Source organism: Ornithodoros turicata, chromosome 1, assembly GCF_037126465.1.
Source record: "Ornithodoros turicata isolate Travis chromosome 1, ASM3712646v1, whole genome shotgun sequence".
Taxonomy (NCBI): Eukaryota; Metazoa; Arthropoda; class Arachnida; order Ixodida; family Argasidae; genus Ornithodoros; species Ornithodoros turicata.
The window spans coordinates 46,888,960-46,904,733 of record NC_088201.1 but is presented as its reverse complement, the minus strand read 5'-3'; the positions used below and the strand labels follow the sequence as shown (position 1 = coordinate 46,904,733).

General features: G+C 45.7%; 1 protein-coding gene across 1 annotated transcript in view; it reads left to right on the top strand.

Annotated features, from left to right (window-relative positions):
• The window catches only part of LOC135398650 (uncharacterized), a 56,141-nt gene that overhangs the window by 16,109 nt on the left and 24,258 nt on the right, over window positions 1-15,774 (top strand). The window contains exons 7-11 of the mRNA XM_064630038.1: window positions 2,756-2,870; window positions 7,244-7,561; window positions 7,622-7,773; window positions 10,530-10,656; window positions 11,961-12,100. Of these exons, the coding sequence (XP_064486108.1) occupies window positions 2,756-2,870; window positions 7,244-7,561; window positions 7,622-7,773; window positions 10,530-10,656; window positions 11,961-12,100 (852 nt within the window). The remainder of the gene's footprint in view (window positions 1-2,755; window positions 2,871-7,243; window positions 7,562-7,621; window positions 7,774-10,529; window positions 10,657-11,960; window positions 12,101-15,774) is intronic.

Genomic DNA, 15,774 nt, shown 5'->3' with positions numbered 1-15,774 from the left:
GGCTCCTCCTAATGGCCAGACTCCCTTTGGCATACACGGCACTGGTGCTATGCGGTCAAGAGCGCCCGCTGTTAGTGCCTAAAATCCGCTCTCTAGTGATAAATTCAATAATCTCGTGCCCAAAAGGCCGTGTGTACAGTGGCAAGAAAGGCATGCACGGGCTGTGATAAAGTTATGGGAAGACAATTTAGGTGACCTGCGTGGACAGAAACACAATGGTGAAGTCTACGCCCGTATCGCCAGGGCATTGAGCAATTCCGGAGTGCGCTAAGAGATACACTAATGCGACATCGCCATTGTCGTGTCTTAGCGGCGTGAACTGCTTTCCCTATAAGGGTTCCTTCAAAGCTGTAAAGGGCCCCTACTTCAAATGAGTTTTAGCCTGCCCGTGCGTCAGGGGTATTACCCATGTATCTGAGCCAAGCTTCTTTATGTGACAAGCACACAGCTCTCGTTCGCATTTGTTATGCTCCATTTGCTAGCACCCACACTTCACAAAAACTGCAATGCATCGGTAAGTGCCCAACACACGATGTTTACGGAGCCTATCATTCACGCAGCGTCCGGTTCGCCACTATCAAATCTTCCACTGGACGGGGGATATTTTGTAAACTGCGCACGTCGTGCAGATGGTGGTGGTTAGTCACATGTTTTATAGTGCAGTTGCTGTCGTTCGTGGCTTTTCCTGATACGGTCAACGGCATGCAAGGGGCCGAAAAGATAAGCTTAACTTCGTTCTTCGCTCCGAATTTTTTCACACATTGATAAATTCTATAGGGATATGGATAGGGATATAGGGATATGGGATTCTATAGGGATCGGGAATGGTCATCACTACTGTCTTTTCCTTCCTGCTTGATGCGTCAGGAAGTTCCTCGGCATTTTATTTTTGTTTCTATTGACTCAGAACAGTCAACAGGGGCACTGGGAACCCCGCAGTCGTTAGTGTACTCATTTGGTCATGAAACCTGGAATGCATGCAATGGGGACAGCTCTTTTGCAACGCGTTAGACAAGCACAATTTAGCAATATTTCTCCTTACCAATTTCGAGTGCGGTGACTCATAGGGCAAAGGGCACATCGAGCATACTTCTAACCGAAGTGCACATCATTACAGAAAGTTAGTGGCAGCTCAATACACTTACGGCGTTGTTCACAGGTAATTCCTAGGTAAAACCGAGGTTGTTGGAACACGAGTTGAAACATTTAATTTTCCCACAACAGTCATCAGGCTGTCAAATTTCGATAAAAATATGACAACTCTGAAGCAGTACCAGAGCCCGTGCAATTGCTTCCCCTTTGAAGAATGATGACATTTAAATTCATCCAGTATGTGATCGATAAAAGGCTATAAAAGTTCTATGAAGGAGTCAACCCGGATGCCACAATTGTTCTGGAACGGAACCCACGTTCTTGCACTGCAGCAAACAGGTCTGCATAAGGCACTGAATAGAACAACTCTGCGATGATCGCGGAAAAAACGGCATTCGTTGACGAGTAGTTAACATTCAGGAAGTTGACCGCATCCATAGACCCAGGCATGCCATAAGGAACCTATGGAGCAAGCGTATCCTGGGAACGCTGTAAAAATTTATTTTCTAACGCAACTTTTGCCAAGAACTGTTTTCCGTTACTACGGCTCTAAAAGAAATGTCCAGCTTATGAGTTTTGGTGCCGAAGGTACATGTGTATAAAAGACGTGTGTGCACATATGCGAAAATCCGTGTAGTGCTCACTCTTTGCGCTTCTCCGATCACCTGTTTTTCTAACCGGCGCAAATTCGTTATTTTCAATGGGCTTAGAGTCAACGCTCAGCTGGTTTAAACTTTTCTTGATAGCTTCAGTGGCTTTACCCTCCTACAGAAGTACAGCAACGAACTCACCTTCTCTGTCGGACTGTATCAGGCTAAGTTCGTTTTGCTGGAAATCCGCAGTTTTCTCGTTCACTCCTTCGCCTTGTCCTCACTTCTATACGCTCGTTTTCGCTCTCTTAACGACACTTAAAGGGCTTCATTATACTCCTAATAGCGGCCTAACTCTTACCCTTCCGAAAAGATGAGTAAAGTGATTCTACACTGACAAAAGAACACTCTAGTAAAAAACGCAAACTGAAAAATAAGTTTATTAAGAAGTAGTGAAAGGTACTGTATATTTCTTAATATGCGTCCTCACAATGCCGACCGGCAAGGCCGATCGACATAGGATAGACATAGGTCAACCAACCAGTGTCGTGGTTGCACATGAGCAAAATGAGAAACGGCGAGAGCTTCATGTACCATCTGGCAGTGCGCAGAAACATGACAAACAGCCTCCAGTGGTAATAAAAACGTTCTATGCAAATAGTGTACTGAAAACGAGCACGTTTGTGTTGAACAATGCGCGGTATCAGGCACGGGACCCAATACATACTCAGCGGCACAGGGTTCCATGCTCGGTGACACAGTCCCAGGCATGCTACGAACACGACACTGCTACGGTACACAAATTATCTCTCATCACCACACAAGTAAACCGTAAGTGTAGCCTTCAGGCACCTCCTGACCTGCTCACCGCATCGATTCCATCAGCGCGAGTAACCGGATTGGATGACGTCGGACAATCTGGTAACAAATGAACCAGATAACGCTAGCGTTCATTAGATCACCATTGGCCGAATTAAGGATTGGTCACTCGTACATGGATAACTGTGCAGGTTTTGCTCTGGAATAATGGCAATATTTCCTCTTCTTGTAAGTCGTGGTATTTTTCGCTTCAGGATTCCAAGCTGACCAAGTATGTATGGAGGAAATGGCAACCAAGGAGTTCTTCGCCTGTGGTCTCTTGTTTAATGAAATCGTCAGTCAAAATGCCCAAAGAGACAAAATTTGCATGTGAGTTATGTGAACTTGTAAAAAACATTTTACATGGAATGCTACGTGCGGTGCACGGAAGGAGTTTTTGCACGTGTCTATGTAGCACTCTGAAGAAAGAACGTCACGTCATCATTCGCTCAAGACCAATGACTGTTCACTATGATAATTTGCGGTTCCGGTTTGCTGCGGACGAGGGCCGTACGCCATTTTTGTGTAAAGTTTTACAGAAAAGGCGGACACATTCCGTTTTGAATAACGATATCATTTTGAGTCCTGGCTGACCATGAGCGTGATATGCGGTGAAGTTAGTTTTTACTTTCCTATTTCTTTTTTACATTTTATTGGCTGCCATATGAAAGATGAGATGACTAATGACGACATCAAAATAACACGATCAAAATGGCAACAGCAAACTGTTTGGGCCCGCCTACTTCGAGAGCTGATGTTATTTCCCTGTTTGCCTATTCCTGAATGGCAGAAAAAACTGCGGTACACTGAAGGCAGGGGCAGTGCAGTACAGAGCAGTGCAATACTCCTTGGAGTGATCGGCGCCTTCATCCAAACCACCAGTGATGGCGAGTAGTTAACTACATGTAGTTAAACTACTAGTTAAACTACCTGATTGTAGTTAAAAAGTAGTTATCAACTACTTGCAGAATTGTAGTGGCAACTACTAGTTAAACTACTATTTTAAGTAGTTACAGTAGTTAGGTTACCGAAGGCGCCAACTACTTCCGGTTTTGCTGCAAGCTTTACGGCACGATTGTGCTTCCGACTTTTACTTTGAGCTACTTGTTTGATGAGAACGGAGGTGCAGAGCAACTGCGTCGTGTAGTGTGTACTAAATCTTCACTTTTAATGCTTGTCTAGTGAAGCCTCATTTGCTGTGAAATAATTCTTCGACGTAGTTTATCGCGTAGGCACAGAAAGAATCCCGCCGCAAGCTCTGTATTTGACGATCGCTGCAATGGCTTCAGCCAAAGTTTATCATTGCTTGTGATTCATATTTAGGTGTCCAAGAACACTACAAGGGATTGGTGTTGATGGACAACGTTAAGTAGTTATAGATGTAGTTAAACTGCATTGTAGTAGCTAAAGAAGTAGTTTTAACTACTCCCTTGAAAAGTGGTTGAACTACTACTCAATTGCGAAGTAGTTAGTGGCCATCACTGAAAACCACAGCCAACGGAATCCGTGCTGACGAAATTCGTCCTGAGGCTTGATGAACAGAACTTCAGCAAATAATGTGGCCAGCGGAGACACAGAATAATATTGTCTTTAAATTATAATTTCTTTTATGTAGCACTTTACATGCAAGCAAAGCGCGACGAAATAAGCTGATGGGGGCAGACAGACTTCGCTTCTTTTAGCTTTCCATCTGTCCACATCTGTACGCGGCTCATAGCAACAGTTGCTTCGCGGCGCTAACAAGGCATAAAAAACTGCACAGTTCCCGCCACGTGGGGCAGCGAACATAAACATGCCAATAACAATGGGAGCACAGCGCCATCTGTGGACCGCTACCATCACCACACCGGCTCACCGGACGTGGTGCATTTTTGCTTAAGTGGCTCTCATGGTGATTCTGCTGACAGTTCTGTTACTCATTTCCACGATGTACAAATGTTATTGCATGTTGAGAGAATATATGCCAGGAACTATCTCGTTTTAGCAAACCTTTCAAGAAAGTTCAAGAAACCGGCTACTTAGCCGATGACTTAGCTGATAGAGGGTTGGGAGAGATGTAACACTGTTGCTCGACGAATGGGCGATTGTTTCCCATCAGTCGTCGCGCCGCGTTTTTTCCCCGCAATTTCAGTCGTGATTAAGTTTTCTGTTGCACATGAAATTTGCAGTGTGGGTTTCTTGCAGAATAAGCTTTCAACTGCCGCTGCCAATATTAACAGCTTGCCTGCTGCTTTACAGTACCTTTAACACCAACCAGCACTTAGAATGATATCGTTCTGTCTCCTGATTTGTTGTATATGGGAATACGTCTTGGTCTTCTCAAATCAGGAGTGATAGCCGTTACATTCTGTGCCGTGGTTGGCCTTGAGTGGGCTATGTGCATTCTTAAGACATAACTTCACCACATAACATCCTGAAGGCCAACAATTGCGCAGAATGATGCGGTTTCCACTCCTGATTGGTGCAACGCGTGGCGTGTACGCCTTTTTGTGACAGTTAACACAAGTGCATAGGCTCCGCAAAAGGGCGTACAGACCGGGGGAGATAATCGTGTCATCCAGGATGGCGGCTGGTAGGAGCGTGTTATATGGTGGAGCTTTAAGAGTGTGGTGTTCCGGTTCTCAAGAGTATTCTTAAAACAGAACTTCCCCACATAGCACGCTCCTAGTCAACCATCATACCGAATGACATCATTCTTCCCCCTGATTTGCTGAAAACGTGGGGGGGGGGGGCGCCATTTTTGTGGCATTATGCAGTTCATAATTGCCACAAAAGCAGCGTACGCCCCCCGTTTTCATCAAACCAAGAGAGAGAACGTTGTCATTGGGAAATAATGGTTGGCTAGGAGCGTGCTATGCTGTGAAGCCACCACCACCATCATCTTTATTAAGAGTGTAGGAGCAGCAAGGACACAAAAGTCGTAAAAGTGCAAGTCGATGTAAAATATGTAAGCGAGATGTATACGCCTGTCTATAAAGATCAACACAAGTGCGAAGTATCCAAGAGAGGCGTAACCTTCTCGTTTTCGACAAATCGGAAGGAGCGATATTTTGGAATATATATAATCGTAATGCTGTTTCGCTGGGAGCGTGTTATGCGACTAGGTTCTTATCTAGGTTTAGGTATATTTTTGTTTTTTAGCGTGGTCAGCAAAGGTACAAAGCCAATCACAGTTTTGCATTCCTGTGAACATCTCGTTGAGTTCCTTTTGAGTGAACAGAAACATAGAATATCAATGTGAATTGAGTCAGCTCAGAAAGAACTCAATAGAAACTTTATTGCATGATGCTCAATAGAGACTCTATTGCAGAGTTGATATTGCTTTTCTGTTTTAACACTGTTGAGTTGGCTCAAAAAGAACTCAATAGAATTTGTATTATACAGTTCTCAATGCACACTCTATTGCAGAGTTATTATTGCTTTTCTGTTGAGCTTTAACGGTGTTAACCCTTATGAAAACTGTTATGGAAATTCCGTTGAAAATATAAATGTTCTGTTCAAAAACGCTAAAATTCCTATTGTGTGAGCTATTGACATATTATTGACAGGTGTTGAAAATTGGCTACCGCGTACCTCTGGGAATTCTATTGAGCTGCTGTTGTGTGGAACTGCATTGATATTTTATTTAACTTATGTTGAAACGCAACACGTGGCTGTCATGGACACACATGTAGGATGATCGAGGAAAATCCTCAGTGTCATTCGCAACAGCTTAATTTGCCAGTGCTTTCAGAACGTCCTCCTCTGAGCCCGTAGCATGTGCAGTTAGGAAGGCAGATAGAAAACAGATACTGTATATTGCTTACTAGAGGAAACCGAGAGGACGGAAGTACAGGTAAAACAAAGCAAATCCTTGACATCGAAAGTCAAACATGCGCAGTGAGTTGGCTGTTTGCATCAGTATGAACCTGCATGGCAAATTGCGCACTGCAAGTTTGTCTTTCGATTGACCTACTGAATTTCTCACACCAAAAGCAGTTAGAAACACATACTTATCTTCGTGGTGAGTTATAATACTCCAAGCAATTCCTCACTTTAGTGTTTGTTGTATGCGTAATCAAATTAAACTGAGACACCTCGTCCTTCGTTGTCACTCAGAGGCTAGAAGGACTTTCAAATTTGGGAAAGCTCGCAAGACAAGCAATATACATATAGTATCTGTTTTCTCTTAGGAAGGAACTGCCGCTGCTGCATATGCCTTTCCAACTGCACATGCTACGTGGTCAATTGTGGACGTCCTGAAAGCACTGGGAAACTCTATTGCGAATGACACCGAGGATTTTCCTCGATGATCCTACACGTGTGCCCGTGATGATCACACAGGTTAAATAAAACCACACCACAGGTTAAATAAGACATCGATACGCTTTCACACAACAGGAACTCAACAGAAATCCAAGACGTACGCGGTGGCCAATTTTCAACACCTGTCAATAATATGGCAATAGAATATCTAGTAGAACTATGGCAGTCGTCGAAAAAGCCAGGCAGTGGCGCGAACAGTAACTTTGTACCGTGTTCAGAAAATCTAGTGTTTTTCAACAGAAAATTTGTAGGCTACATTGAGATATTTCAACTGAATTTCCAATAAAACACCGTTTTTTAAACACAATTTATAGTCTATATTGAGACAGTTCAACGTAATTTACATAACAGTTTTCATAAGGGGATGCTTCTCATCAGCCAATTTCTGCGAAACGCAGGGCATACTTCAACTTCCAGGCGTGCACCAAGAACATCGAAAACACGCTGAGCTGCGGAGTGTCCAGTGACTTCAACGCGCACGCATACCACGTTGTTAATGTCCTCTTGCACAGTTATGAGAGCTATTGCCAGGGTTTCATCACTCCCAGCCCCTTCCAACCAACGGGGGGCCCCCCGATTAATCCGCCCCAGCCAAGCGGCGGCTGCCAGGAGGACAAGTATCTGGAGAAGTACATGGAGTGCGGTATATCGTACGTCTACAACATTCGAGATGCTGTTTACGGTCCAAATCCACAGTTTGCGACGCAGGCCTGCGAGTGAGTAAACGCACAAAACCTTTCCAAAGTGGAGTGTGTAACTCGCCTGTTTCCATGCAGAGTAATCCGCAATTACGACGTGTGTCTGGCCAATGCAGAAACGGAGTCTGGTTGCCAGATGAATCTCTTGGCTATAGCTAATCAACTTGTGTTCGTACGGGACCAATTGAAACGGGCTCCTAATGCCAACTGCGGTCCGATCAAGCGATCTGGTAAGCTAGCAAGATCTGTTTCCGTCGCTGTTCGAAACGGCAACCGTAATAGTCGTTCGCTAGAACTGGCTTTGCGATGTCCTATTGTGTCGCATAGTACTTACAATACAGAACAGAACTTCGCCGCATAACACGCTCAGAACCTATCATCCGAAATGATATCGTTCGCTTTCCTGATCTGCTTAAAAATCGGGAAGTGTACGTCTTCTCATGACACTAATGCGGTTATGTTAATTGTCACAAAAAAGCGTGCCCTCCGCTTTCTCCTCTAATCAGAAGCCATATCATTTGGCGTGATGGCTGGTCCAGAGCGTGTTGTGCGTTGCAGCTCTGTTGCTGTGGCGCATACAACTCTAAAAACAGAACTTCACCGCGTAGCACGACCTGCGCCAACCATGGCCACGGGCGGTAGGGTTATCTCTTCTGATTTCAAGAGAGAGGAGGGCGTACGCCTTTTTGTGTCAATTACCATATACCCAAACTGACACAAAAAGGCGTACGCCCCCCCCCCCTCTTTCCTCGAATCAGAAGTGACAACCCTATCATTTTTAGAGTGTAGTACAACTTTGTAGCAAAGAAACTGAATAAGGTCCATCACCAGCAAACAGACACACAATAATGCCCGGAGCGGTTAATGATCGTTGACAAAGAATCAAGTATTGAAAAATTATGTGCGCGCCTCCGCCACACTCTTAAAAGTGAACTTCACCGCATAGCACGCTCCTAGCCAACCATCATCTCGAATGATATCGATATCTGCCCTGATCTGTTGATAACGGGAGGCGTACGCCTTTTTTGTGACACTTAAGCTGTTCATAATTTTCACAAAAAAGGGTACGCCTCCCATCAGGGCAGATAACGATATCATTCGAGATGATGGTTGGCTAGGAGCGTTGTATGCGGTGAAGTTCATTTGTAAGAGTGTAGGATGCGGATGCTGGACGGGGGATGCTGCTGAGCTGCCGATGGCCTTTAAACAGAACTTCACCGCACAACACGCTTCTAGCCAATCACCATACTAAATGACATTGTTAAAATGTGACGTGTACAGCTGTTTGTGACATCCATGTAATTACGTTAACTGTCATAAGAAGGCGTGCGCCCCGCGCTTTTCGCAAGTCAGTGTGATAACCGTGCCATTCTGTGCCTTCGGCCTGTTGTGTGGTGAAGTTCTGTTCCAACAGTCCACAAAACGTTCCTGACATTTCAGTTTTTATTTTCATTTTGTGAGGCCGTGATGATATTCGCCCCGAGGTGTCAAAGTGAGCTTGCTTTTCTTATCCTCCACCATGTGTTCTTGCCTCGTTCATGGAATGTTCATGAGCACTGTTGGTATGTCCCCCCCCCCCCCCCCCCATTCAGAGTCGTTCGGTAGTCGCAAAAGACAGCAGTCTGGGATACTCTGCTGAAAATTCTGGCGGAGCATTTCTGCGAAATGCTATGCCGGTGGCGATATGGTACATACAGCGCACGGATATCCGACGTAAGGTGTCTTGATGTGAGGTGTCATGATCCGAGGCGTTAAAGTTACCTTTATTTTCCGTATTCATACTGTTTCACACGTACATGCTGAGCATGTGTGGCATGCATGATTCTCTCAAGGCCAGCCAACATTCAGAGCGATGTCGCTGTGCCTCATGATTTGATTAGGACGAAGAGCATACGCAGATTTTGTAACACTTTGCGTTTATATAAAGTTTTCAGGAATCAGAAGACTGAATGATATCATTCTGAGTGGTGGTTGGCTGTGAGTGTGTTATGCGGTGAAGTTTGTTTTTGCTTTTGAGTAAGGCCAACAACGGCAAGCCGATCTCGTCACCATCACCACCACCACCTTTGTGATTGCAGAGCTGAGAAAGTCGAAAAAAAAAAAAAGCATGAGAACCGCGGACAGGTCACATGTCACCCAGTCAATGAACTCGCAGTGATGCGTCCCGCACGTGCGCCGCATCCAGCAAGTTGCGCACACGCAGACACGATGTGCTCAGATTATCACGGTTCCTATAGTCAGAGATAGGTGTTGGCAGTTCTGTCTCCGCGCCATTATTTGAAGCTCTTTCGATGTACTGGAATACTATGAAACCTGCCGTACACAACCGCAAGATACAGAAAGCAAGCTGGCTGCCCAGGTCATGTTCTGGGTCCGGCGTCAATTTGTGAATGCCCCCTCTACGTTTCAGGTTCTTTTTTGTCGCGTGTATACGGGCATGATAATGGCAGTTCGAAGGTGGACTGGATGAAATGAACCTGCTGCCGTAAGATGTGGTTACATGGCTGGGCATGGGAGTTTTATCCCCGTACAGTTCTGCAGCAACAACGACTTTTATTCCTTGGAAAGTACCATAAGCACATAGTTGACAATTGTGTAGAGCTGAGCTACTTGGCACGACATAACTGGAAGAAAACAGCGCAAAGCGGACGAGGACACAGTGGTACGGTACGGGAGCTGAGTAGCAACTACAGGTTTATTGAGGTGGCAAACATTTAAATCGCCAGGATAAAACCAGGTCATGGCATGTGCTTTTCAACAAATGGAACTCCTTTATCACAGAGGCTAACAGACTCCTGACTAACACACATCTTTTGTGAATAAGTCCGACCTTACCGCATCCTTTTCGTCGACCTGTTCTCCTTATCCCTTCCTTCGTGTGAACTAGTTTGCAGACATCCAATGCTGTCTACGAAACGCGGCCATATAAAAATGCTGGAATGAAGAACTGCAACAGTGCTATTTCTTATACTGTGCATCTTTGCAGGCATACTGAATTTCCGCTTCGCCCAACCTTTCTGCGATGTTCGGGAATATCTTGGAAAATTCTTCTCATGTGGCACAGTATTTATCAGAATGAGCGGCAGTACAAACGAACAGGACGAGAAATGCAGGTATCCTCTCAGAATCATGTTTTGGAACATATTCCTTCGTAAACAGAATTTCACCGCATAACACGCCGCGGGCCAACCATTGCATCGAATGATACTTCCGATTTGAGGAGAGAGAGAGAGCGGCGTACACCTCTTTGTGACAATTAACGTAACGGCATAAGTGTCACAAAAAGGCGTACGACTGGCGTTTTCAACAAATCAGGGACGAGGACGATGTCATTCGGGATGATGGTTGGCTAGGAGCGCGATCTGCGGTGAAGAGTGTAGCACAAACAAAAGTGGTGCTTCAAACTGTTGTGGACAACGCGTTCATTTATTGTGTTACACTCTCGCAATTTGATGCTCTGAAAACAAGGCTTCACCGCACAACATGTTTCGTTCCGGCCACTACGCCGAGTGATACCGGTACCGAAGGAGCGGCGCGTACGCTTTTTTTTTTTTCTTTGTCTTTCTTTTTTCTGTGAAAACGTTTGGTACGGATACAGTGTGGCATCTCAGAACTCCGAGGAACCCTAAATCAGTTCAGTTTGAAACGATTAGTTTTGGCTTATTCACACATGCGTTTCAAAAAGTGGCGCCGCCTCATCGTTCGTGACGCGGCCGACAGGAGCCTGTCACACATGGCCGAGTCGCTAGTCTAGCACACAGACTGGCAACAATGTAAGAGAGAGAGAGAGAATGTCGAGGGTGAGTGTGTGTCCCCGTGTTTCCTAGCATGGTGTTATTGGTAACATCTCGGATCTGCAATGAGAGTATATGGGTTCGGATCCCACTGCTGGTGGCTTTCAACTGCCATGGTTCAGTTGAAGTACGCAACTGAGCGTTGCGAGGTTTGTGTCCTTCTGTGTTTAGTTGCCTCATCCACTACAACGTTACCCTGTACGCCAGAGTTAGAAGCGAAAATGAATTTTCCTATTCTCTTTGTCATCCTCATTCATTCCTACAGGTACGTGGACATCTCCAATGGCCACTTCCAGCGCAAATGGGCGGTTTCTGTGGAAGCGCTGCACGTCGTCGTGTCGCGGAAGCATTGCATCAGTTTCGTTATTCACCGATCCGATTTTGTACTAGTGTTTACCCCTGTAGCACTTTTGCTTGCACGCTGCTAGGTGTTTGTGGTGTGGCTGTATTCTAGTCTGTTCGTGTTGAAAGTTAAGCGCGTTTAAACATGACGTTCTGCAGTGAACAATAAGCCCTAAAGGGCCGTCTGGTTATTCTTCCTCGTGGTTATGCAACGAGCCTAATATCTGGAAAACTTACCGAGTGCACATGTGAAGTGTGTGTGACGTGCATTTTCGTCGTAGATACTATGCGGACTTCAAGCACTGCAAGGACTTGACCACCCGGTGCGGACCGAGCGACCAAAGCATGATATCTGCAGTGGACTTCTTCACGGCATCCTTGATGGAAGGATTCGACGTTTGCGTAAACTACACGAGGAGCAGTAAGTGCTGATCTCTATCGAGGTGAAATGTGTAACCTCAGAACGTGAGCGCGAAGACGAGGATGAAAAGGGGCACTAAAGTGCACAAATTTATCCTCGCGGAATGAGAGATTCTGTTACCTTGACACTAATACAAAAGGAACGGGATTCGTCTGTTGCATGGTTCGTAACTATTCGCGAACAAAACCGCAATTTACACTTTTCTTTTTCTCTCCTTTTCAAGAAGGGCGGCAATGCCAAGCGGCCTGTGATTGGTCTCAAACGATTTGTCCAATCGTTGCGGGATATTGTTTGAGGAGACCAGTGACACGCCGCACCACATTGCCGCCCTTCTTCAGAGGGAGAGAAGAAGAAAAGCGTAAATTGCGTATTTTACTTTCGTATTGCTGTCGAGGTAACGGCATCCTTAATTTCGCGAGGAGAACTTCTTGTACTTTAGTGCCTCTTTAATTTGTACAACCACGAGTCTCTGTGCGAATGTACGGATATACCACAGCTGAATCTGTCAATACACCAAGAAGTGAATGACCGGCGTTCATTACGTGCACTGTTTATGCACAGGACAATGGATATTTTGGTGCAGAATGTCTTAGCAGATGGAAGTGAAGAGTACAGCCAGCGTCCAGAACAGTAACGATATGCAGGAAATCCAACAGTGAAGCCTTCTTTAATATACACAAGCTTTCGTGTAGTAGACTACATTTCTGCAGGTGTGTGCACTGTGAGATTTCCTGCATGTTTTCTACAATAGGGAGTGAAGACTGACAAAGCGCGTGTCCGTTCGTGCGTGGTGCCTCCTGTAAAGCGTGCTTTCACTGCGATGGCACGATGTACGCAGGAGAACGAACCAAGCAATGTCTCTCACCCATCCCTCTTAGGTTGCGTTCATACGGGCCAACTTGTTCCAGCAACTGTGAGCAATTTTGGAGTTGCTCGCAGTCGGCCGACATCAGCACCCTTCACCAACTCGAGTTGCTGGGAATCGCTCGCCGAGCGAAATCTTCAGAAGTTGCTCGTGCACCGGCAATCAGCTAGGGGAGAATTGAGACGTGACTCCCCATCGCGTGGTGTGATTTCGTTCATGGGTTCAAATCCTGCAGGCGTAGCTGGGAAATAAAATTTTTCTAACTAGCGCCACACAAGCATATCAATAGGCATTTTTTAGGATAATAAGCCTACACTCCTAAAAATGAGTTCCACCACATAGCACGCTCCTAGCCAACCATCATCACGAATGACAACGTTCTGGCCCCTGATTTGTTGAAAACGGGAGGCGGAGCCTATTTTGTACCCAGTGCATAATAGTACAAAATAGGCTCCGCCTCACGTTTTCAACAAATCAGGGGCGAGAACGTTGTCCTTCGGGATGATGGTTGGCTTGGAGCAACAACAACTTGATTGTGAGATGATGAATGGGGAGTTTCATCGCCAGGGGCGGTAATCTACCCCATGGGTGTGGGATGCGGGGAATGAAATAATGAGCCCCTTCTGGCTAGGAGCGTGCTATGTGGTGAAACTCATTTTTAAGAGTGTAAGGTTTGAATAATGGCACCATGAGTTGGATTTGAACCCACTACTAATGAAACACGGGAAAGTGTGCAGGCGAGCTGCGGCTCTATTCTCGTCAAAGTAATCGACCTCGATTACTTTGTGTCTCGCCTGTCATTGGTCGTTATGTGAAGGAGTGAACAGATATAAGTGTCGCGCGCCCTCCACCAACGGTCGAGCACTTAATCCTGCACTCTTCATGCTTTATCTACTTTATCACGACGACTGCAGGATCAAGAGTTCGACTATTAGTTGCGAGCGCGTGACATTCATTTCTGTTCTTCACGCCTTCTTGCGTAACGGCCAGTGGCAGGCAAGACACAAAGCAATCAAGGTCGATTACTTTGACGAGAATAGGGCCGCTGGTGTGTGTCCATGAAGAAGACCCAGAGACAAGACGGACAAGAAGACTAAGAGCTTGCGTGTGTCGTCTTCTGTGTCCGGTCTTCTTCATGGATCCGCACCCTCCGATTGCCGTACGGTTGCTTGTGGGAGGAGCTGCAGAGTTGCTACGTGTGAACGCGATCTCGAAGTTGGCCATACGGCCTTGGTTCGAGTTGGTCCGGGTTGCTCAGCCAGCCTTAGCGACCAGGCGTAACGTTGCTGCTCTGTCCTAGTGGAGTGCGACTGTAGTGAGACGGGCCCAGCGATGGGCCTTCCTCGTCGAATATTTTCAGCGCGTGTTTTTGTTTCCTCTGTAGATATCGCACACGCATGAAAAATGTTATGTTTTTACGTTAAATATCTCACGAAAAGCCAAAGTGGCGACGCCAAAATTCCTCCTGATTGAACTTCGATGTTTCTTGGGCATTGAAGACTTACGTGTTGGTGTCGTCCGTAGATGAAGGTCGCCCCGACTAATTATCGATACACGCATCGAGTGTCGCCCTGCCCCGTGTGGATGAGCGAGTCAGAAAGATGTAACAAAAATTGGAAACTGCGCGTTTGCCTGTCGGTTCACTTGAGGAGATTGTAGTGCTCGCCAGTGGAAAGCCATGCTGACCTCGGTAACATGCTGGCCTCGGTAGCATGCTGACCTGGTCGGTAGTATCCCTGAACAGATATCAGGAGAGTCTGGGTTCCAGTCCAGACACTGGCACACATTCGATTTTCCCTGGCGGAATTCCATAGTTGATTTGAGGTTTAGTGCAAAGTTGTCTAAGACGATTTTTTGAAAAGTTTGAAGTTGCCTTAGTGCTCCAATAAAGGATGTCGTTTCCTACATCAAACCTTGGCGTTCCTAAATTGAACATTTTGAACAAAATCCCAGTCTTTTTTATTATTCTTTTACATTAAAACCCCTACAGGACTCGCCGACAATAACCAAAACTGGCCTATATATTTGAAACCATGTATTGAAATTTCTGTGGCAGCGTATATCACTTATGCACAGACAAACAAACCACAGAATTACAGAAAATTAGTTGTAGCTATAATCGCACAACGAAAATAGCATCTCTCCATTTCACGTGGTTGTCGAAGTGAGGAAAATTTCCCCACTATGTTTCTGTCGTCCCTACACTGTTAAAACAGAGCTTCGCGACATAGCACGCTCCTAGCCAACCTCCATTCCGAATGATATCATTCTGTGCCCTGATTTGTTCAAATCAGAGGGAGGCGCCTATCTTGGACATGCATAATGTGTCCCAGATAGGCGTCTCCTCCCATTTGCAACAAATCAGGACAGAGAATGAATATCATTAAGAATGCTGCTTTGCTAGCAGCGTGCTATGTGGTGGAGCTCGCCTCGGCATGTTCTCGTCCCGTGCTGTGCTACTGATACTGCGTGTCTAAAGTATGATATCGGGTCCTACAGTTAAGTCAATCTTATAAAATAAATCTTTTACTGTCTTCCACATGCTATGATGCTACATCGGGGCTTCTTGAAAAACATGTTGTTTCATAACAGACCGCACCCTGGCTGCTCCCTTCACCGGCCGTGAAACACCATGGCCGATGGGTCGTACTTCACTTTCGCCACATTACCGTTACGAAGACGGGCGGTGTTCGCATTTTAATCTGTATGATGCGGTGCCGAACGCAAAGCCGTGACTATACAAGCTTGACCATGGGCAACACGAAAAACACGAACATTCCATCAGCCAGCCTGCGTTTACGCTAATTCA